This window comes from Corvus kubaryi, unplaced genomic scaffold, assembly GCF_017639235.1.
Source record: "Corvus kubaryi isolate FWS band 111438036 unplaced genomic scaffold, C.kubaryi_AGA036_p1.0 37334, whole genome shotgun sequence".
In the NCBI taxonomy this organism is placed as follows: domain Eukaryota; kingdom Metazoa; phylum Chordata; class Aves; order Passeriformes; family Corvidae; genus Corvus; species Corvus kubaryi.
The window spans coordinates 11,627,316-11,650,628 of NW_024581108.1; the positions used below are offsets into that span (position 1 = coordinate 11,627,316).

The window sequence follows — 23,313 nt, forward strand, 5'->3', positions numbered from 1 at the left end:
CTGTAGGGTTTTATCTTCCTATTAATTTTATTTAATGCATCACAAATTATTCATGGTTATTTCTAATTCATCGGTAATTTTATTATTGTTCCCTCTAATATTTGCATTTATTAGACAGAATAAATTTAGTATTTTCTTGGTAGTTACCCCAAGAAGGCTGTAATTGATGAACCAATGTGATATATTTGTTTTAATGTAACCTCTCCACTCTAAAAATTAATTATTTTTGGAAGTGAAATTCAAAATAAAAATAATCACTTTTTAATTAAACAGCCATAACACCTAAATTAGTATCATTTTATCCATCCCACTGAAGTAATTTCTACTGCTGAAAGTTTCATCACTACATGCTTGCAATGATAATGTTAAAAATTTGTTAAAGAAATGTCATTGCAAACGAAATTACTGATCAGAAGCAGTTAGCTAAGGATTGGTACCAGTGTTCCCTGAGAGCTAAAGCAGGCTTCTGTTAAAGTTGCATTATCTGCAAGGAGAAGAATTTCCTTTTCAATGGACAGAGTTTCCTTCTACAAGTCCAACCCAATTAATTAAATATACCGAAATTAAAAGAAAGAAAGGAAAGTTCCCCTCACCTATACTTTTAAAATCTTTTTACAGCCTTAAAAATCTGCGACTTAGGAAATGCTAATGGGTGCAGTGTTTAGGAATGTTATTTTATTTACAAATAATACTACCTTTGATAAAGCCATTTTTAGATCCAAAACATTCTTTCCTTCCTGCATTGAAAGGAGATTCTCTTGCAAAGCAAACTGTCTAACACTAATTGAATCCAATTAGAACATGACAATAAACTGTTGCATAAGAATTGGGAATGCAGAATTTCATTACAATCTATACTCTGAACAAATGCCTGCTCATCTATAGAACTATTTAAATGAAGGGAGACAGTGCATATTTGGTTAGCAAAATGCAGTGCTTAATTTAACATAAAGACTAATTTGCAGTTGAAAGGATTTTTTAATTACTAATTAAACTGAATTAGACTCTTTTCTGGAAAGCAATTAAAGAAAAAAAAATACAAGGCAAGGATAAAAACAAGTCAGAATGCATGTCCCTAGTTTGTGCCAATCCACCTAGGTGCAGCTTAAAATCTCAGCGTACTGGGAACTTGCCTTAAGTTTTCAGAGGTGACTTAATACACGAGACACTCAGCAGAAGCCATGTGTGCCTCAGCACATCCGAGCTCCACAAGTGTTGGGAACAGAATCACACGGTTTATGTTCCACGTCGGTTTTGGTTATTCAAATAACATGCACTACACCTGCATCGGTTCACAATAAGTTTATTTTATGTGAAGAAAAGCTTTGCCATTAATGAAAAATTTCAGTAGAAAACAGTACCTCCTGCTTTCAATCTAGATTACTCAAAAGTAGAAGCTTGTATTAGTGAAAACTTCAGTAGAAACAAATCTGTAGGAAACGTTCTTGGCACATGAAGTAAAAGCTTTAAACACAGTAAGTTTGAATAGAGTATTGACCGTGCAACCATGCTGGCAGAAAAGCCAGTTTTTAATGGCTGGTATTTGTCCCTCAAGACAATAACATGGAAGACACATAAACCTGCTTACATAACGTTAATTGTATATAAATATGGAGTTGCCATAATTGACAGTCTCTATTCAGGCCGACCATTTAGTTTAGCAGTTCTAAATAAGTAATAGGCACTTTGCCTTTCTGATTTCCCCTTTCACCCATCAGCCAGTCTGAATCCATGCCAGGGATACTGTACACTGTTATCACCTGAAAAAAGAGAAACACATTATTATAAACTTTGTTTGCAGGGAAGAGAGTTACAGTATATCTTCATATGATTTCCAATGTCTTAGAATTGAGACTAACCAGGTTAAACAGAGCATTTAAAATGAGCATCCATAGAACATAACCTAATGCTCATAAAAATTATTTCACTGGCCCATGGAAAAGAATAGACACAGTAGTGTATTTTGAAGTACCTTTATACTGTTGAAATTCTATTCATTACAGTTTCTTTTCTATTACGTTTTATCTTTAAATCTTGTGTATCCACCCTCAGCCTTAACAGGCAATCTAAAAGAAACTTCTTTGGAGTGCATGACAGAAAGACAGATGGTGTTGATGTGCTCTATCTTCACAGAGAATCTGAGCCCACAGCTTCTATCTAAGTCACTCTCTAAATAAGAAAAGAGTCAAATAGAAATACTGAAGTAATGCACATTTAAAACCCCAAAATCTGATTTTTTTTTTCAGAATTTCTTCTTCATCATTAAGCTACAGTCACATTACCAGGTGAAACTCTGTTCCAGCACTGTGCTTCATCATCTATCTCCATCTGCTTTGCATACTCTCTGACTTATGACTGCAACTGAACCAGAACAGGAATAAACACAACACAACCTTCACCATCAAAGCAAGTAGTAGTTGTATTTTCATATTCTTCCCAAATTGCAATATTCAACGTTTGAAAGACTAATCATATTGATCATAGTGCCAAAGGTGTGGTGAAAAGTAGACAGTAGGCCTGCATCTTGACTGTCTAGCAAATGTTCTTGCAAGCTAAGATGGTGTAACAAATGTTGACTCTCACTACAGAATATTAGGATATATAGGTAGGTACAGGACAATGCTTCAAGGGTATTATTGAAACTTAATTTTAAAAAATCAACTACAAAAACTTTTTGATGTAGCACATCTTAACTGGCTACTCACAAGCATTCCCATTTTTACTTTCAAATGATCAAGGTAGATAGAAAACTCTTACCTCATCTGCAAGTAGTGATAATTCACTGCTGTTTGCAGCATCATAATCATAGAGAACTCTGGCTTTCCTGCTGCCACTTGATGACTTCAGTTCACTTAGGCCTGAAGTAACGATTGAGTTGCTTACTGAAGGCAATGAAGCAGAGGCTGAGGCCAAGACTGAGGGAGTAGAAACACTCTGCACAGGAGTTGTGGAAGACTGATTGTTGTTAGAGAGGAAAGTAGATGGAAAGCTGTGAGAGAAAAAAACAAGTCTTCTGAGTGGATCTGTTTTACACAGGGCATTATACATGCTCCCATGCCTAAACTAGCATTCTTATTTTTATCAGCAATAAACACCAGCAGATAGCAGTAACAGAATAGCACTGAGAGTTGTATGACATAAAGATACTTGTTCCTGATAAGTAGCATAAATCAAATCAATATAATTAAAAAAAAAAAAATACTGCCACCTTAAAAAACCCTTTGAATTTGCCTCTTAAAAAAAAGGCAAAACCAAAAAAGCACTGTTGGTCAAACTTAATTCAGACTGTATTTTGATAAACATTTCTTTTGACAGCTCTGCCAGGAAAAGTAGCCTCCACCTCCTCCTGCTCATTCCTCAGTTATGTGGTTACACAAAAGATTGTGCTGACGAACCAGATCAGGGAAATATAATACAACTTAGAAACACAGCCTCCCTCTGAAAGCAAGAAAAATCACACAACTATTTTTGTAATCTAAATCAGTTCACTGATTCAGCTAACTTAGCGCTGTAAAACAAAAAAATTTTTTACTCTAAAAATCAACTTTTATCAACTTAAGCTCCTCATTTCTAGCTCAGTGCCAGCCGTAGTGCTTGCCAGACCCTCCCATGAAGTCAATTAAACCCATTAACCTGGCTGGAAAAGAGGAGAAAAAAAGGGTATAATCTCCTACTTAGTTAATGAGCTCAGTCACAAAAAACTGTTACAAGTGAGCAAGCAGATACAAGGGAAAGCACAGAATAACATGACTGAAACACTGAAGGAGCAGAAAGGAGAGCAAAGCAGCAAGAGATTTTGGGGCAGTGGAGTAGGAAGAACAGAACAGCAATGATGAGCTCTGAGACTATCTCATGTCACTGTGCCCCATATCCTGGGAGGCAGTTCCATGGCAGGCTAAACTTATTTATTTAGCAGCTGATGTAGCAATTTCTTGTCCCTTTGCTACCTTACTTGGTTGTAAGGTAGAATCCAGATGAGTGTTAAAGAGTAGGTCAATGAAGGTTTTAAAAAAGGGCCAGCACCTAGGAGTTAGACTGAGTCATGATGACTGTAATTGCATTTCTTTCCATTCTTTTGACCAGTGAATTCCTACATGTAACTTTCCTCATCAGTCCTTCTCCATAGATGCTTTTTCATAAACATCTAGGATATGGACATATTACCTCCCCCCTCCTTTTGTTTGCCTACTCTTTTGACATAAGATCTAGCACATGAACCCACCAGAAAACAGTCTGATCTCATCCCTTCCCACCTCTGCTCCCCAGTAAGATTCTTTCTGAAGGTGCAGTTCAGTGGCAACTTTACCCGTGCAAATCCAGATCAGTATACTCCCATAATCACTGCAACATTACTGCAACATTACTGGTGCTCGTATGACCATAAGGAGGAACTGATGCAGGTAAAAACTAAACCCATCAACACAGGAACTAATTTTTGGCTCATGTGACAATGATGACAGTGGAATTAATGTAGCTCAAATCTGCAACAGCTACAGCAGTCCTGCACACAAGGCTACAGGTTCACACTGTACTTAAACTGGTAAATGCACAGCGCCACGGAACAGGGCGGACCCACTCGAGTAACCCTTTTCCACATCAATGTTCATTCTTTATCATTTGAGTCGGATCTAGCAATCTGCTATCTGATCTATCTAGCAATCTAGATCTGCTGCTTTTAATTCAAGAATCTGAACTAACCAAGTATTAGGAAAATTGCTTACTTGCCATGAGAACAGCTTTTTAAACATGTTCACTTTGCAGTCACACAATTGTATCTGACTGAAGGGAAAGAGCAGTAGTGTAATATGAAGGACAGCACTAGCCCCTTGACAGCCACTGAACTGCGTGTAAAAATTGGGAAGACTTTCAAGACCCTGTTCTGAATTTAGTTAGCAGCTTACTACTGTGCAAAGGAGGAGGTCTCACTTCCCCCTCTGGTTTACCTTGACCCCACTTGACCATAACGAGCTGGTTCAACTCACCAAGCAGAAACTCCAATGCCACCAATTTTTTTTTTCATTTGCTAGATTAGTTTTTCAAACTAGTTCACCATGTTCCCTGAACAAATCAAACAAGCAGAATAAAGGGAACTAAAACCAGATCCCACATTTCTGTAGGTATAACTCAGCTGTGCCTCATGATGTATTTATTACTTGATTAGTGGGCATTCAACCAGAGGGATTTAATTTTAAATGACAATCAGCTGTTTCTCAATATTGCTAAATGACTGTTTAATATACTGCTAAACCTGTTCTCAGTTAGCACAGTAATTACTTGTAAGTCATTCTGCTCACTTCAAAGGGTCACTGGTTTGTACAGTCAGCGGAACAGAAAGCCAAAACTTTATAACCGCTCTGTCAATCAGTGGGGCATTAAGTGTCACTCTTTCTGCAAAGTCATATATAAAGCATTTTAGTGGAAGGCTTCAGCTATAAAGAGGTTGTCTGGTTTGGGTTGGTTTTGGTTTTTTGGTTTTTTTTTTGAATACTTGAGTAACAGGAGGAATTTCCCAGCTTGTAGTGATGGATAATCTGAAAAAATAATTACGCAAAAGCTTACATTTGTCTGTCAGGGAAGCTGAGAAACTTCAGAGCAAAAGCAGTTATCTGAAGAAAAAAAGCAGCCAGGGTACCAGAATATTTGAAATAGATTTGTTTAGTTCATTCTGAGGAACTGAAAATAAAAAAGGGAGATTTGATTTAAAGAATCAATCCAGCCCCACAGGAGGGGAAGGCAGTACAGAGCTAAGCAGTTGGTGCTCCCTTGAAGCGAAACATCCATAAAAACATGTCTATTTATATAAAGAGAACTGAGTAAAACTCAGAACGGAGCTTCCCCCCACCTTTGGTACAGCTGCCTCTGGAGAGTACATCAGCTGACTGCTCAGCTTTGGAACTTGAATAGTCTCAATGTGAACTAGGAAGGGGTTTATGCCCCGGATTCTGATCCAGGTAAAACATAACATGCATCTCCTCTGAGAACCAGGTTTCTGTTTCAAGCAACAAACTAATCTCACTTAGAGGCTGAATGCCTTCGGTCCATCAACAACCTCAAAACGAAACTAAGTCCTTCACAGTTCTTGGCCTTCATGTGAGAATATTGCACAATACCATTCATAGATATGTGAAAAGATGTGTAACTCAGCACTATCTGTTAACTAACACAGCACTGGCAGACACAAGCAAGATCTAGCTGAGCAGCCTAAGTTGTTTATTTGGTCTGTATCTGCCTGCATAACATAGGGAGCACAGAACAGAAACCCTACTCATCTGCTTATTTAATGCAAGTGCTACACACCACATCCCTATCAATAGAGACACTCTTCCAAAGCAAGGAGCATGACTTCAGACCCTGTCCCAGTGCTCTCTGTTATACTTCAGTGGGATTTCCTTGCACAAGGAAGGAAAGACACGCCCAAGATTTAATACCATAACTATTTTAATCCACACAGAAACTTCATTTCACTGTTAGAGGCATTTAGAATTCTGCAATGCTTCCATGCTTTTGGTCTTCTACCAGTCATAGTAATTTTATTAAAAATACTACTCAGATCACATAAAGATACATCCTTCTGTTTTCCTAAAGGCACTATTTTCTTCAAACGCACTTTTTTTATACCTGGTTTCAGTTTACACAAATTTTAAACAAAGACAAGCTATACATCCTAAAACAGAACTTAAACAGGAACATGTTCTTCCTTAGATTAAGGGTATTATGCTTAAGGCTTTCTATTTGGTAAATGCACTAGGATAAGAGCACATGTATTAAAAATAATCCTCTCAAAATAGTTGTGTAAATATATTTCACTTAATTTCTAATTAAAGAGTTCCTTTTCCTTCATACTGCAAATGTTGGTTTTCAAGCTTACAATTCTACAACTTGTATTTATGTGCTACCACATTTTATAGTTGAATATTTGGAATGTATTAGATTGGGATGTAACTTTAAGGGTGTAGCTTTTTTTTAGATCAAAGTTTAAAATACTTTAAACTACAGTTTACTAGTTTAAGGTCTTTTTCAAGACTTAAGAAAGCCTTTAAACTACACATTTAAACAAACTGAGGAAATCAAATGCCACAGGAAGTTGCAAGTCAGGAAAAGGATAAGACTCAAGAACACTTTTGTTTTTACTTCCTTGTCAGGGAAAACATAAACAGAGATATCTCAGAGACAGTTACCTAGAACAGACACTACAGCAAACTTCTAAGTACAAACAATTCTTCAGTGCATACACTCACGTAAATAACAGGATCTGTATAACTCTGAAACAGGCTGATTTGTGAAGAATTAGAATAGGGAAACTTTATGAAGTGTAACTATGTAGATCTCGCTACATTCTCACCAATCACACAAAAAAGGATTAAGAGCACAAACTAACGTCAGTTTCTTCTCTTACTTTAAAAATGCTAAACCCATGAAACAGTAAAACAAGACAAACTTGTTCATTCCACTGTGTGTGCTCTGGATATTAGATAGTATGAAGTAGATTTCCCCCTATACAGTATCTATGCTGGCAACTCAGTTAAGAGTGGAGAACAGGGTTTCACTGAAAATCAGATAATGACCTATAGCGAATTAAGAGGCAACAGGAAATTATAGAAACTATAAAAACTTCTTCCACATTGCACAGCAGTCTAGTAGCATGAAGCTTAAGACAACTGAATGATTACAAATAAATCTCTAGAAATTCCTTTTTGTCACATTAAATGAGGTTACCAAGGGCTCACCTTCCTCTATTACACAATATATAAAATCTCAGTAGATCAACCCTCAAAAGGCATTAGTGCTGTGTGTAGGCTTAGGGAACTAGTTGCACTGGGTAATTACATATTAATTACCTGAGAACAGATTTATTTCCTTTCAGTCCAGCATGCCCGTGTGTTCATCACTGTTATACCAGTGTAAGTTTTCCTACTATTCATAAGCACTTACTAAAAACTGAGCTTTTTCCTGAAGTTTATACAGTACTACTACCTTCCAAGTTGTTTCTGGAGATCCAACATATATTGGTAACATTGTGCATAATAGGTCATCTGAGCTTCGACAAAGTCATTCAGACAGCGGAGATGATGTGCCTGTAACACAGCAAAGAATTCAAGTGTTTAGCCTGTAAGGGCACCATGCTGCCTTAGAAGGACTACACACCTCGTCAGGTGCTAATGCCAATAGTGGCACTTAGGGATAAACACCAGATGGGCATAGTGCCTGGATTTACCAGGTAAACACAATGAAATGTCACAAATATGAGCATACTCAAGCAAACATTTTTTCCATTTCAACACTCAATTGATCTGATGAATGGGAAGCTCGGTATAAAGAATGAAAATGAAAGGTCCTGCATTCTGAATGTTAATGGGAAAGTAAAGTTAAATTCAGTGGATACTAATTAAAAAAATTAAATTAAAAATTTAAAAAAAATAAAAATCCTTGTGGTTTGATGCTTTAATGCACTGAAGTGAAAACTCATACACCAGAGTTCCCAGGTAGTTTACTGCAGCTATTTTTAGAAGGTGCCCTGATATTGACCTTCCCCAACACCCTTTGGGTACTCACATGTGTGCTGCTGATTCCTTCCAGCAGCAGTCTGGTAATCTCTGCTTGACGGTCAAATTCACTCTGAGTAATTCGCACTTCCTGTTCAGACTAAAAGTAAGAATGCACATCAGGTACTGGTACAATGCTCTGTGCTACACCTGCCCACTGCAACAGTCCCGGCTGATGCAGAACTGCTCACACAAATGCATTCATCACAAGCTTAGGTGTTTGAAATATGCTTTTTCTTTGCAGATCTTTACTAGGCAAAAATAGTAATTGCATTCTGGGTTCAGAAATGTTGAGGCCCTGTGTACACAGCAAGCAGTTTTATTATCAGACACCTACTACATATGCAAAAGAAAGGCATTTCTTTGCCAGCAGTATTACCCCACCTCTCCCAATAACAAACCAAGTGTTCACTGGCATAACCATGTCTGCACCAGGAGTTTTGTCAACATACTAGTGGCAGCCAAGAATAATGTAATTTTTTCCTATACATCAACTTAACAGGTCTCTGATGAAATAATTCAGGGTAAATCTCACATTATTTTTGCCAGGTAACTGCACAGCAATCAGCTGTACATAAACCTTTGATGTTAAGTTTTATCACGATGTATCATAATTTAATGTCTTATACTGACCACCAAACTACTACAACTATTTCTGGAGCTTGTAATCAAGGAATCTTTGAAAATAAATAAATCTGAATTATACTAAATATTCTAATACTTGGTGTTACAATCAGAGTAAAATTTCTATTGAAATGATGTAATACAAGTTTTATATTTCAATAATTCAAATGTATTCCTTACATATAGGGAATATATATATATATAAAAAACTATAACTATATATAGTTCTCAACAATTTTAAAGTAAGGTATCAGTGTTACACTGGTTTTAAATTACTTCAATATAGCACAGCCAAAATTACTTAAGAGTACTTTGGCGGGGGGGGGGGAGGGAGGGGTGGGAATAGGGGTAAAGAAAAAGGGACACTAAACACACATACACAGAATTATGTGCTCTAATATCTAAGATTCATTGTTCCAAGACATAATGTCCTCAGCCTGAAATGTGGATTACCTTGCCTCAATGCTTATATTCATTTAGTGCCTTGTTTCTAAAAACAAACCCAAGGGCAAAAAATCTACATGAAGTCCAAGATGCAGCAGTTGCTATTCTCAACAAAGGAGGAAATATATTTTCAGGTTATACCAGTAAAACACTGGTTTCAAAGGCATTTTATGTGCTTGCAAACATTCTGTTCTTGCATTCAACTGATGTTAATCAGTATGAAAGTCACATGGAATCTCAGAAAAGAGCGCAGAAGAATGATACAGTTACCTAAGAAATGTATTTCCATCTGAAGTCACTGCAGCTGGAAGGGCTTACACAGTAACTAAACAGTGAGGAAGCAGCTAGAGAGAACTGTGTGCTTCTTACTTGAAACTGAAAACAGTGTTTATATCAAGTTCCAAACTAGTAAGTTTTCAAAGTTTTTTGAGGAAAGAATCTTTGCTTGGAATTTTCTGATTAAATCTGAATTAGTATCAGTGAAATCCATCTGTCAGTCTTTGAGAGAAATACAAGAACAAAGAGATGAAAAAAGCTAATCTGATAGCCGAGAGGGGAAGAAAAGCAGCATCTTAATTTTCTTTTAAAAAACCATCAAAACAGTAAGTAAATCTTTTATCTGGAGAGAAATAGTTTTCTCTCGTGTTTCCCTGAACTCAGCAGTTGCTAATGTGTTTCTGTCTCCCTGTCAGGTAAGTAAATACATGAGAATAGGAACTTACAAGACGGGGACATATCCATCAGAATAATTATATTTGTTTCAACAACATTCTAGCAAATCAACTACTTTCTGTAAGCAAAGGAAAAGCAAGTAATGTGGTAACACATATTAACATAGCCAGTACAGAGTGATTTAAAATGCATTTACAAAAGCCCAATGTACTGGTTTTATAGATTTACATGAACTAAATTATGTGACAATGTGTTTAATCAGTTTTGCCCACCCCTATTTTCAGTACAGCTAGGTGAACAGTAGCAGGACATCATATCTATTCTACACCTTAGGATAAAGGTGAAAACCAGCTGACTTTTAACCTGAGAAGTTTATGGCCTCATCATCTTTGTTTCTGAATAGAGATAAGAGGTCAAAAACACAAAATGAGACTTTCCAGCTGCAGTTGTACTGTGTTTTTAAGACCATTAAAAGGCCTCACTAGGTATGTCTCATGAAGATCCCTCAAAATGGTACTTGCTCTGCAACGTCAGAATATGAGCCCAGGTTTTGAATCTGAGTATTCATACATAAATAATCTCCCCAGATTTCACATAGGAATACAGGAAATACTCTCAGAAATACTGTGCAATCCTGCAGCGAAGAGACAACACACATAAAAGCATATGAAATAAAATCACCCTCCTGATGTTGTTTTACTACACATGCTTTTAGTAAACACTGGTAGTGGATATATAGCTGTGCCTAGTATTTAATATTCCTTCTGAAATGCAGAGTTAGAGGAAGCTAAACTAAAGAAGGTTTGTCATTGCCACCATGCACATCTTTAATACTCTAACTGAAAAAAACCCAGCCTGTAATTGATCCAAAGATGACTGACAGTCTGAAATCTTTGACAGGAAGCCTCTTGTATTTAAACTGAAAATTTTTATGAATCTCCTCCTCCAACTCTCAAACACAGAAGGACAGACTGCCTTTAGAAATGTGGATGGATTACTGCTCCGTTGGCAGTACATAATGTTGTAGTTTCTTCTCAATAGTCTCTGCTATTTATATACTAAATAAAAAAGGGAACCTCGAATTACATAATTTATTACAAGAGCTAGAGTTTTTAGTCTACTTTATGCTGTAGTTAAGCACTTTGTAGTATTTCTTCTTTCCAAGACACAATCTGTTAAATTTCACTATCCTAAAATTGCTTGTCCTTGTCTCTGAAAAGCAAATAGCTTCAAGATGAGTTTTCATTACAATAGTATTCCTTTCCTGCCATTTTTTCCCCAAAATAGGACCAAGTATGCAGACAGATTTGCTGCTTCCAAACGTTACTTTACTTAATCAATAAAATAATTCTCAAACTTCGGGATACAAGTTGACCTAAGGCTCCTTTCACAGTTAACCCCTCCTTTTACTTTAAATGCCTCCTCCCCTCCGAACTCACACTCATCCTCACTTGTTTGCACTATAACTCACAGAAAGTTGGAAGAGCAACTCCCACAACTCCCAAGATTTCACTTGAAGCTGCATATCCCAGCTTCTCCCTGCAACTCCCACAGCTGCCTAACTAGTTCCCCTTTAAAAACCACACTCCAAAGCCCCTGCTCTCCTTCTACTGACAAAATTTTAATTACCCCTCCTCTACAGAAATCCACTAAGAAATCCTTTCTTCACTGTTAGTGCACCCCCTCACAGCCTGTTGCCAATCCTGGTTTGGCAGAGCCAGTGAACCTAAGAACAGCCCTTCTCATGGCACTGGAGCAGCTATTCCATTAGCTCCTCTGAATTTGTCCCTGTGCAAGGGATGGTATGGCAGAGAAGGCTGTAACCCCCATCCCAAGGCTAATGCTAAGTTTATAAACTAGCTTGCAGGCCAGGCGGAATTTTCAGATGTGCCTACCCCCTAACTTCAGCTGCTGAAGATGTAGTGACACTGAGAGGAAGGGTGGGGTGTTCCATGTCCTGGGTAAAACTTGAAGATCACTGTTTTCAGGAGAGTTTAGATTACTAGACCCAAGTATTTCTGAAAATTCTCAAATAAGCTTGTTCTTAACAAGATACCATACCAGTAAATTTTGAGAGAAGTCCTGTAGTTATCTTTCTGTTGTATGTTGTCACATGAGAATCATATGGTACTGATACTAAATGACAGCCAGAAACAGCTTACTATAAAACAAACCCCAGGCATTGTTTTGCCCCTGCAGCCTAAAAGGCCCTGGAGAGGCCCAGTGTATTCTGATATAATGCATCAGGCTGCTAGCATCAGACTGAAATCAACAACATGTAATATTCTTTATTACAGCAGACCAGCACAAATTATGATTTCAGAAATCTGCAATTTTTTAAATTGTTTACTTACTTTCGTCACTTCCTCAGCCCATATCTAGTCAGCATTAAGAGTGGGGGAGGAAAAAATAAAAACATACAAACTTAGACATTGGTGGTACTCCATTACAGTATGTAATCACACTTTGGCTTTTAACTACTTTTCTGTCCTGAGAACTTCACAGGGATTTGAGGAGTGCTACAAGTCAGTTGCCCAAAGCCCTTCATATACAATGAACCTATAATGAATATGGATAGCACTACATCTGTGAAACAAGTTAGATACTGAAGAGAGAGTGACTTGTAGAACTCGTATATATTACAAGAATCTGCTTAAAACAAGCTACTACAATGCAAGACATAACTACTAAAAAAAATGACATGAATCAGACAAACTAAATTACCTTAGGAGGAACTTAAGTTACCTTAACGCGTTATAATAATGGAAAACTATGGAAAGCTATTATCATTTTTACACTGAAACAGATGAATGCTTTCTCTTGCTAATTTCATTACCAGTTTTCTATTTCACAAGCACTTTTACTGAAACCTAAATTTAATTAAAAATGCTACAGAGGTATCTCAAATTGAGTATTAGAGTAGTAGCAAGCAGCATAGCAAAATCATAGAACTGCAAGGGGTTTAGTCTGAAAGTTAATTACTTCAGCTTGCTCTTCCAATTCCCTCTTGCAATGTTGTTCTTCTTTAATCTTCACCTTCTGCCATTGTAAGATGATGACACAATCAGGAGTAGGAAGAAATGTGTATAAAGGTTGCAGGAGCAAACTGTAACAAACAAGTTTATCCTGATAACCATTTTTTCATCTGATCACAGATGAGAAATCTGGAATACTAAATTGAGATGAGACCCAATATGCTGTGCAGATCCAAAGCCCAACCAGAACAGGCTGGACAGCACAGTCTATGCTGTACACAGCCAATTGATCCCTTTCTCTTCCACTTTCACAACTATGGTGCTAAAACCAGCTGCACTAAGGAGTCCTTGCAACAAGTTTAGGATATATTGTACTCTAAGTTAAGCCATTAGCTTCTGTGACATTACTCAGTTGCAGTTCTTTGTAACACATTGCTTGAAGGGAATAATTTCTATATATTCCTGGCTGTTCTACATAATTCACTTGTACTCATATTAAAAAGATAGGAAAACTAAATAATTCCTTTCCTCCAATAGCTGAAAACAATTTCAGAATTGCAAAATCAACTCCTCTGTATCCTAAGTTTACATTCATAGAATCACAGAAATTAGAATATAATACTGTGTATTTCAAATTATCAGAAATAATCTGATAAAAACAACATCCAGTGCTGTACTGACATAAGCATATTTAGTGCATTATACCAATTCATTTTAGAATGGAAAACATCTGAAACAAGACCAAAATGAGCTGGATAGCAAGAGGAAACATTTGACAGGAAAATGAATGAACACAGGAGGCCAACAAACCTTTAGCCATTTTACATGCAGCAAGTTGAGCATGTAAGAGACATTTACCATAATGTTATTCTCTTCAGGCTGAGAGGTGTTTAGTTGCTTAAATGTATAGATAAAAAACAAAAGCAAGTTACAACACTGTGAATATAGCAGGTAAATAGGTTAATGTCACAAAGCACTGCAAGTTTAACCGAGACTGTGAAGTGAATATAGGTAAACAAAACAGCTTAAATTTTGATTTTAAACACTGATCTAAGCTGTTGCAGTTGTACAGTAAGCATGGGACAAGTAATTTTCAAATATTATTTTTCCCAGTTATAAAAGTATGTAATATGTAGATAAAATGCATCACTTTAGCCTGTCAAAGAAAATAGTAAAACATAAAAATTTGCATCATAACTCAACACACTTCACTAACCTATCAGTCCAGCCCTGTTTGTTAGGTTTCTTCCTTTATAAATCAGGGAGCCAGCAGAATATGACCCATTTGCATCACACCTACATGCAGGTTAGTTCTCACTTCTATATTGCAGAGGATAAAATAGAGGAGCAATTTTTTTATTTCTGCTGGAATTCTACATTCTGGTACTTCTTTAACATGCACACTACTGTCAAAATGTAATTAAAGTGTAGGCAAAATAGTGAAGAGGTTTAGAGTGTCATGCTCTTCCAGCACTAATAAATACTTGTGCATAAAACTGCACACCTGCTGTATGAATACTTAGGATCAAGTAGCAGCAGCAGCAATTGGCACCAACCTCTGCATGACTGCACTGCTGATGGAACTAAAACTGAAGTAAAATATATATACATTATTTTAATACTAGGCTCAAGGGGAACAATTCCTTATGGTCTTTTCATTGCTTTAGAACGTAAGGTACATACCTGCTACCACACTACAAAGGAAGCTAATAATAAAAACACTCTTTTTTCTAACTTAACTGTGAACAAAGTCAAGCAAAGGAATAGTTTACTCTCCAATGCTCTACCTTTTGCTTCTAAATTGCACTACTTGCTGATCAAAACCCTTCTCTGTTCTCCACTGTTCATCTTACAAATTAAGAAAGCTTGACAAACAGAGAAGTAACTCTTTTTGCATAGAATTTACGTAAGGGAAAAAATGCATGCATAGACTTAAAAATACAAATGGTTTAAATACACAGGGACAGTGTGCATGACATGGATCGAGACAAAAGAGCAGATCTGTCAGGTAGATTATGCTGGTTTTTAGATGGCTCGCGATCCCGAAGATGCGACACACTTTATTACCAAAGTTCAAGATGATGCCTCTGAGATCTTTCAGGACAAATGTCCATTTGGAAAAGCCAGCAAAATCTGACAGTCCTTCTTCTGCCTCTCCATCATGTACACTGTCCCTGTGTATTTAAATTGTCTGGATTTCTTTATTTGCATGACCCCTACTGTATTAACCCTTATCGGAAAAATCACTCCACTGTCCATCATTAACTGCTGCACTTTTAGGAATGCAGTCAAAAAGACAGCTATGAAAGTACTGTAAATATATCCTGATGAAACTACATACAGTCAACAGTCTATTCCTTCATTTAGAGCATATTAAGAGTTTAAAAAGCAGTAACTTTTTTGTTCCAATTTAATCTCCTTGAACAAGCATTTTTTGAGGGACTCAGAAGTGATATGAATTAAAGAGTCTCACCTCTGTTTGGTGGTGTGAAATAGTAAGCAATAGATAAGCCACAAATATTTTTGACATTGAGAAGTTAAATATAGATAGGTTTATCAGTTGAAAGCAATTATATATATGCTTCAACATTTGCAGAGATTCAAGTATTTGTATTTAAACCCATATTGGCAGGTTGTAGCAAGTAATTTTTAGCAGTATAGGCTCATCTAGTATAGAGCAAGAAGAGATAAGCAAGTTCAACTTGATGGAATATTTAAAAGTAGAAGACTAACACCTTAATCAGCAACTCACTTCCATTTCCTTGTGTTCCACTAAGGCATTTCTTACAAAAGTATCTAGAAAAACAACCAGGGTAAGAAGCTAGGACTGGAAACATAACCAAGCAGTCAAGCTGATATCAGTAAGTCTGAAAGTTATGGACAAACTTAGAAAAAACCCTCTACTTACTGCAGCTCGAGCTTCTGCAACTTTTGCCTTCTTCAGTCTGGTTTTTGCAGCATCCAAATCCAGTCTTTTATTTTGTAACAGTTTACGTTCTTTCTGAAAGCGAGTTAGGTTAGTTTGTGAGAATGGGTACACATACTCACAAGCAAAAGACCATCTACTTGGAAATGCTTTTAACAAAGTAGCATATAAAAAAAAGTTCTTCAGTTGAAGAGAGAGAGAGAATTAGATCCTAATTATTCTCACACAGTTTATACTCAATATGCATACTTCTAATAGAACAATACCTACCAAACAAATGTTTTAATCATTAGTTTGTTTTTACCTTGGCAAAAGAACAGAAAATACACCAAAGGCACAAATTTCACTTGAATTTTTCTATATTACCCCAAGGAAAGTAATAATGTACCATTATCTACTACTATCTTTTGAAGACTGACAGTTACAATTGGTGTAAAATACTGAAGAATATGCAATTCAACTTACAGTAATAGTCTTGTAGTCTCCTTCAATAAAGTTTCTTAGGGGAGTGAGAAAGTTTATAGCAGAAGTTTGAATTAGTTCTCTGTCTGCTGTCCCAATTCGCTTTTGTGTTTCTCCACATTTAATGAGTGCATTTCCTGTAAAGGAAAAAATGTTAATCATATGGTTCAGGCAGGAGGTTAACAAAACAGGTTGCTACAGTCAGGAAAGTTTAGGCCAGCAGTTTGAAATATAATCCAATGCCATGACCAGGGCCTTCAAAAGAAAAAAAAAAAAAAAATACCAAAAAAACCTCCAAAACAAACCAAACACCAAAAAAACCCAACATAAAAACAAGCAAAAACCTCACACCAAAAAAAAAACCACACAAACACCAAGCCAAACCATTTTTATTATGAACAATCACAGGTCAAGGCAAGATTTCAATGAGAACACATTGTAGAAGTATCAAATAGAGTTGTACTTACAGGCATACTGTAAAAATATTAGAGATAATACCCCCAACCATCCTGTCATAGGTATATAAATTTACTAGAGAAGGAATAAAATTTAGACTATGTTCCACACTATTATCCTTATCAAAATATTATATATTAAGGAAAGCAAGAATACTGTACAGTTAGAGAGGTTTCTTACCACAGAAGTCAATTTCAGGTAACATTTTCACCCCAAACAACAAATAAAATCAATAAATACTGTCAGATGTGTTCCTTTAACAAGGAAACTAAACTCCAAAATTAGTTGTTCTGGTAAGATAATTATCCATCCATGAAGATGGATACCATTGCAACCACAAGTTCTGTTTCTAGATTTGAATAGAAACCGCATCATTGATCTCCTAAAGCTCAGTTATACAGCAAGTCAACTCAAACTGATACAAATGTCATTAAACTGTTTTATCTAGAGGAAGAGAAGAAATGTAATTTTATATTGTTAAAAAAGCCTGCATCTGTATTTTACTTCTTACCATAGGCTGTTCCTGGGCCAAATTCATTGCCAGCATCAATCATATACTGGCCTAGTAACTCTGGATTATTCATCCGACTTGGTGCTTTGCGGTCCAGCTTCTCATAGACAAATTCTTCTATTCTGGCATCTAAAAAATGTTTATTTGAAATAATTACTGTCATTCAAAGCACAAGTCAGAAAGGGAAACAAACAAAAAAAGAATTTCAAAATTCAGCTATTAAACTCAACGTTAAGTGAACAATGTTAAACTGAAGATCCTGTTCTTGGAAACAGACTGTATTCCATGTTTGCCATGCCATGTTCAAATATTTGAGCCATATGGGAAAGTGAAAAATTATACTTTTCTTCTCCTTTAGCATAGTTATACAGCTTTTCAGAATTTCATCAGAAGTCTTCACAGTAAGAGCAATAACAGAACACCTCTCCTTAAAAAAACCAAAGTCTTTTGTTCCCCCTCCAGAAAAAAATCATCAAAATTGCTCACTAGAATTAGCAGTGTAGGAATTAAGTTCAACAGCTACTGTAAGTTCCCTATTAAGATATTCTGAAAGTTTGATAGCCCCAGAAATTATATCCTCTTTCCTACACCCCATGCTCCCTTGAAACACTCTGAAAGAAACCATTAAAGGATATCAGAAAACGTTTCATTTCGTATTCCCATATTTTTTTAGTTTGGGCAACAAAACTATCAGAAAAACTTGTTGAGACTATGTGAGCATTACTACCCATCAATCATAATACTAAGCCACAGCGAGCTTCTTAGGTGGAAAGGCCTCACGCACCTAAATAGGGACTCTGTAACTGAAAAAGCAAATTCCTCAGACACAATACCAAATTTCTCTGACCAACTGCTTTTGTTTCCCATCTAGCTGGCTTTGTACAGTTGGTATGAACTAGTTTCAGCCTGCAATAGTACAGTCAACCACAAAGAAGCTTTCCAGTGAACAAACCTGCCACTTTAATACTACTTGTTATTTAGACAACTTTCAACAGCAGTGGAATAACTAACTAGTTTCTTGTGAAGGTCACAAAAATTAATCTAAGACAGACAATTATGGGTATCATTCCCTGGCCACAAGGGTGAATCAAAAAGAATCAAAAGTTATTTGTTTTCGTTACTCAAGTCATAATATTTATGTTTTACTAAATCACAAAAGAACAGAAAAGTAATCTAAAATTACTGGACTATTACATGGGTCTGATCTATAGGTACAATTATAAATGGGATTGAAACTCATTTTTCCTCCCCCAGACAGGCTCACTCCATTAACAACCACCAAAAGCAGCTCTCCAAACAGCTGAAGTTACATTCATAAAGACCACTGCTCAACGCTGAGTATTTTTAGCCATCAGAAAATGGACTGGTGAGCAGAACTGAGATACTACCATATATTACCCTTGCAATGAAACTTCTTTATACACTTCCACTAGCCTCCAGTTAGTGCTTCAATATTCTAAGCTTACAAGTTTCTGAAAAAGTCTAATGCATATTACAAATACTGATTTGAATGAAAAAGACAACTATTCCCTCTGGCCTAGACAGAAGTAGAAATTTGAGCTAGAATATTCTGCAAGTTCTACTACATCCTTCCCACAGGATTAGTTGGTTTATTTTTGAAATACTGTTTTCATGGAACTGAAAGATGCAACACACTTTGTAAGTAATACTTTAAACATCTCTGTAATAAAGAATTTATCTACTTGGCATTAGAAAACTGTTAGCAGTATCTATGATTTACCTTTACTAATAAACCCTAGCTCAGTATGTCACTACAAGGAGAATATTTATGCTTTCAGTGCAGAGGTAGTAGCAGTATTATAATTTTATCATTTAAGCAAACCTAAAGGAGGTTTAGATTTTTTCAGTAAAGTAATTCACCCACTGACTAGATACCAGGTCTTGACTTAAAATCTAGATCTATGCACTAAGCAAATTCCTACAGCTCCAAACCCTAGAGCAACTGGAGGATGACTCTGAAGCTGATCTCCTCAACATTACTACTCATAGCAGCAATTTCAGAAAGAAATAAAATTAACACACCATAAAACTTCATTTCTTCTGCCCACATTTTTTTCTGTTACTGCTACAGTAAGAGACTCAATAGTGATGAAATTGTATTTGACACTTTTTTGTATTGTACAAGTAGGGTGCTAATTCTTAGTAATGGAATTGTTAAAGACAGGTATTTTAGTTCATCTTGCCTGCTTCGAGCTGATTTGTATTGTGCTGAGAGTTTAAGTAAGGAAATAGTAATTAAGTTTCTTGAACCATTGTATCTACCTCATGAAGAACTTCAGAGTACTTACAGCTACCCAAGATATCTAGAATTAGAGTGGGAAATTCAATTAAACAGTAAACAATTCAAAAAATCCATCAACCTGAGACTGAGCAGAGTATGGAACCAATACAACAGTTTAAAAAGCTCTGTATAAAGTTTTCCCCATTTGAAAGGTTAAGGAAGTACCAGCAATTGGTAGTGTCTCCAGTTCCTACCAGCTCTTCAAAAAGTGCTTTCTATTACTGCAGCCTTCAGATTTTAAAACTGCTATATTTTGTCCTAACTTACGCAAGAGTTATTGCAGTAAATATTTACACTGGCATATCTATTAATTCAAAAGTTGAAAACAAAAACCTGAAGGGCTCCTTACTTGGATTTGGCTGCAGTAATACTTCTGTTTGCTTCATTATTTTTTCTGTCCACAATTTAGTGCATTCTGCTTTGCTGAGAAGGTTCTCCAGATGAGCATCCAGTTCTGTCTTCTCTGCTTGACCAAGCTTTTCTTCTGTGAACTGCAAGTTAGGTTAAAAATATTCAAGTTCATAGAAATAATTTTCCGGGAGAAATTTAAAACAGTCACTTATATTAGCTTGAAGATGACATCTTAAAAGATATAACCATTACCCAGTCATCAATAAAAATCTAAGGACAAATTTGAAATGTATTAAGTTCACCAACACATCTATACTATCAGGTAAAAAAAGGGGCAGGAGGATGTTAATTAGACCAAGATGAAAAAGGTAATTTATAATATTATGAAGAAATCCTGTGCTCAACTTGATACTGAGAATTCTCACATGAAGCATTTTGTCCAATTTTGCAGTGTGTTTTAAAACATAAACCAAAATGAAGAAAGTCCAGAGGTAATAAAGCAAATTAAAAGATTACTTCAATCTTGTATATTTAGTAATTGTTTGTAAATTCTCCCAGTGTAAAACCTGAAGACAAAACAGATTCCCACTGCAGCTGCCTTGAATATATAGAAAAAAATGTCCTGTCCAGAGGAAACAGGACAAAAACAGGGAGTTTAATCTTCAGTAAGAAGATTTAAAATATAATTAGACATTAAAGAAAGCTTCTAAAGACAAGGATTAAAAGCTAAAACAAACTTTCTTGGGAAGTTGTGAAATACATATCTTCGGGGGTGGGGGGTCTTTCACTTTTTAGAATAAGACAAATCAGTGTTTGATAAACTGTTTACATATAACTGATCCTGTTATTCCTTACAGAAACAGTAAGATGACCTCTGCTGCTCTCGTCCAAGCTGTGACTTCAGTGAAGTACAGTATAGCTTCATTTAGCCAGACAAATCCATCAGACAATTCATTTCACTTGATACAAAATTCATGCCAAGTCTTACTAATCCACAAGCAGTTTGTTCTTCAATCCCAGACAGGGAGAAGCTACACGTTTCACATCAGGGAACCAAGCTAAGCCGGAAGTGAGGGCTTTGCCCGCCTCTCTTCAGAGCAGTAGTTCCTCACAATGATGATCTCATCCCTTGACAGCCCGTAGTTCAAAGTCAGGCATTTTCAGGAAAATCTCTCTTATGATTAAGTCTCTAACAAATTTACCAATTAGAAACTTAAGACTGGAAACATCCTGACTGTCCAACTTCATTCTTAACAAGTTCTTTGGTGGCCAGTAAGAAACAGAATACAATAGAGCTAAATTCCATTGTCCAAGTTTGTTTTCATTTCCACATGAAGATTAACCAACTTTGATAGCATACACATCTTGATAAATGCTTCTGGCATTTGCAGTTCTACATAAAAGCAAACTGCATTCATGAGAAAATTAAGCTGCCATATAGGGAAGAAGGGAATTTATTCATGGATGTACTACTACTACTGTTCAAAATGCTTTTAAAACTATGCCAGGTGTTCTCAAAAACTTTGTACTGATTCATTACAATACAGTAAAAATAGTTCTGGAATTATTTTTTACTATTACAGACAAAAGTATTTGTATACAAAGTTATTAATATTTCCTATTAATATTTCCATAGATCTTCTCAGCAGTGTGAAGATTGCTTAGTGATTTCACATATAGACTTAAATTAAATCACAAAGTCCCATCAAAAGATCTTATAATGAAGGGTGAAACTGCATCTCCTTTTTTTTCCCGTGTCCAACAAGAAAAAAGAACGTGAAGGCTGGAAAGGAAGAGTCGGTCTGGGAAGCAGGTAGACCTGGAAGACGCCAGGAGTAGTGGGGGAAGCATGGAAATACCTCCATCACAAAGAGAGGCCACAATGACTGCTCTAAGTTCATTTAAATTTGAACAACAATGTTTTTTGACGCGTTTGCATTTTCAGAGCTCTGCTGTGCTGCTGATCACTGGTTCTGCTTGAAAATTGAGATTTAGGGCAATACATCAGACCAGATAACAATGCTAATCACGTTCCAAACCTGACTGTGACCCAGCGAGAACTCGCAAGAAACCAAAGTGGATTATTATACACTGCTTGGATGTCCATCTCCATAGAGGAGATCTGTTCAAGTTTGATTATATAAACAAAGGTGATTACGGCTCAAGACAAGCGCTAAGGAACAAAAGACAGTTATAGTGCCCTTACTGCGAAGAAAGGGGAAGACCGAATCGCAAACAATGGGCTATCAAACAAGCTTAAAAACGATACGAAAGGTGAAACAAAACAAAAAGCCTAAGCAGACACATACCGGACTTTCATGTGTCACATCAGACCTCGACTTTTACCGATCAGGCAGCGATAAGGACACATTTCTAGCAGCCAGTAAAACCCAGCTGCTTATTTCAGGCAAGACACACCTTTGTCCTTTACATGCACAAAGTCCGGCAGTATCTCCCGGCAGCCGATGCCTGCGCACCTCGTCCCCCCCCCAGTGCTGGCCCCTTCTCCCCTCTTTGCCCGTCTGACCTTGGGCTGTCTCGCCCCCGCCAGCCCCCCGAGGCTGCTGTTGTACAGCCAGCCTGGCGAACCGCCGGGCCTGCCCAGCCGCGGCCGAAGGGGCCGGCTGGAGGAAGCAGCTCGCAGCAGCCCATCGCCGCCCAGCCCGGACACTGCTCCGGCCTCGTCCCCGCCGGCGTACCCGGTCCTGGCGCTCCCTCCGAGCTGGGAGCCCACGGCGGGCCCGGCCCCTCCCGGCCCCCGGGGCGGAGCCGAGCGCCCCAGCCAGCGCCCCGCGCCGGGTCCAGCGGCGGCGGCCCAGCGGAGCCACCCGCGGCCTCGGCTCCAGCTGGGGCGTCCCCGGCTGGGGCCGCCCCGGCAAAACCTCGTCCCGGCGAGGCCCCAGCAGAGGTGGACGGTCCATACCTGCACGGCACGGCTCAGGAAAGTGCCCGCGTCAGCCGCCAGCTTCTTCACATTGAAATCCATGATGTTCATCTTGGGCGGGGGCGCTGACTCAGCCCCGGCACCCGCAGCGGCGACGGCCGCT

General features: G+C 37.4%; 1 protein-coding gene across 4 annotated transcripts; it reads right to left on the bottom strand.

Annotated features, from left to right (window-relative positions):
• Nucleotides 1–1,287: 1,287 nt before the first annotated feature.
• Nucleotides 1,288–23,307, bottom strand: SH3GLB1 (SH3 domain containing GRB2 like, endophilin B1). Of its 4 annotated transcripts, none has more exons than XM_042030281.1 (11): nt 23,190–23,307; nt 20,265–20,406; nt 17,614–17,742; nt 16,650–16,783; nt 16,167–16,259; nt 14,117–14,155; nt 12,638–12,661; nt 8,554–8,643; nt 7,975–8,075; nt 2,758–2,989; nt 1,288–1,760 (listed from the first exon to the last, which is right to left on the bottom strand). In XM_042030281.1, exons 1-11 carry the CDS (start codon nt 23,259–23,261, stop codon nt 1,653–1,655), a joined length of 1,164 nt encoding a protein of 387 aa, XP_041886215.1. In that variant the 5' UTR covers nt 23,262–23,307; the 3' UTR covers nt 1,288–1,652. The 4 variants fall into 4 exon arrangements, with proteins under 4 accessions (XP_041886215.1, XP_041886214.1, XP_041886216.1 ...); XM_042030280.1 differs by having other exon boundaries at nt 14,069–14,155; XM_042030282.1 differs by lacking the exon at nt 14,117–14,155.
• Between the last annotated feature and the right edge of the window lie 6 nt (nt 23,308–23,313).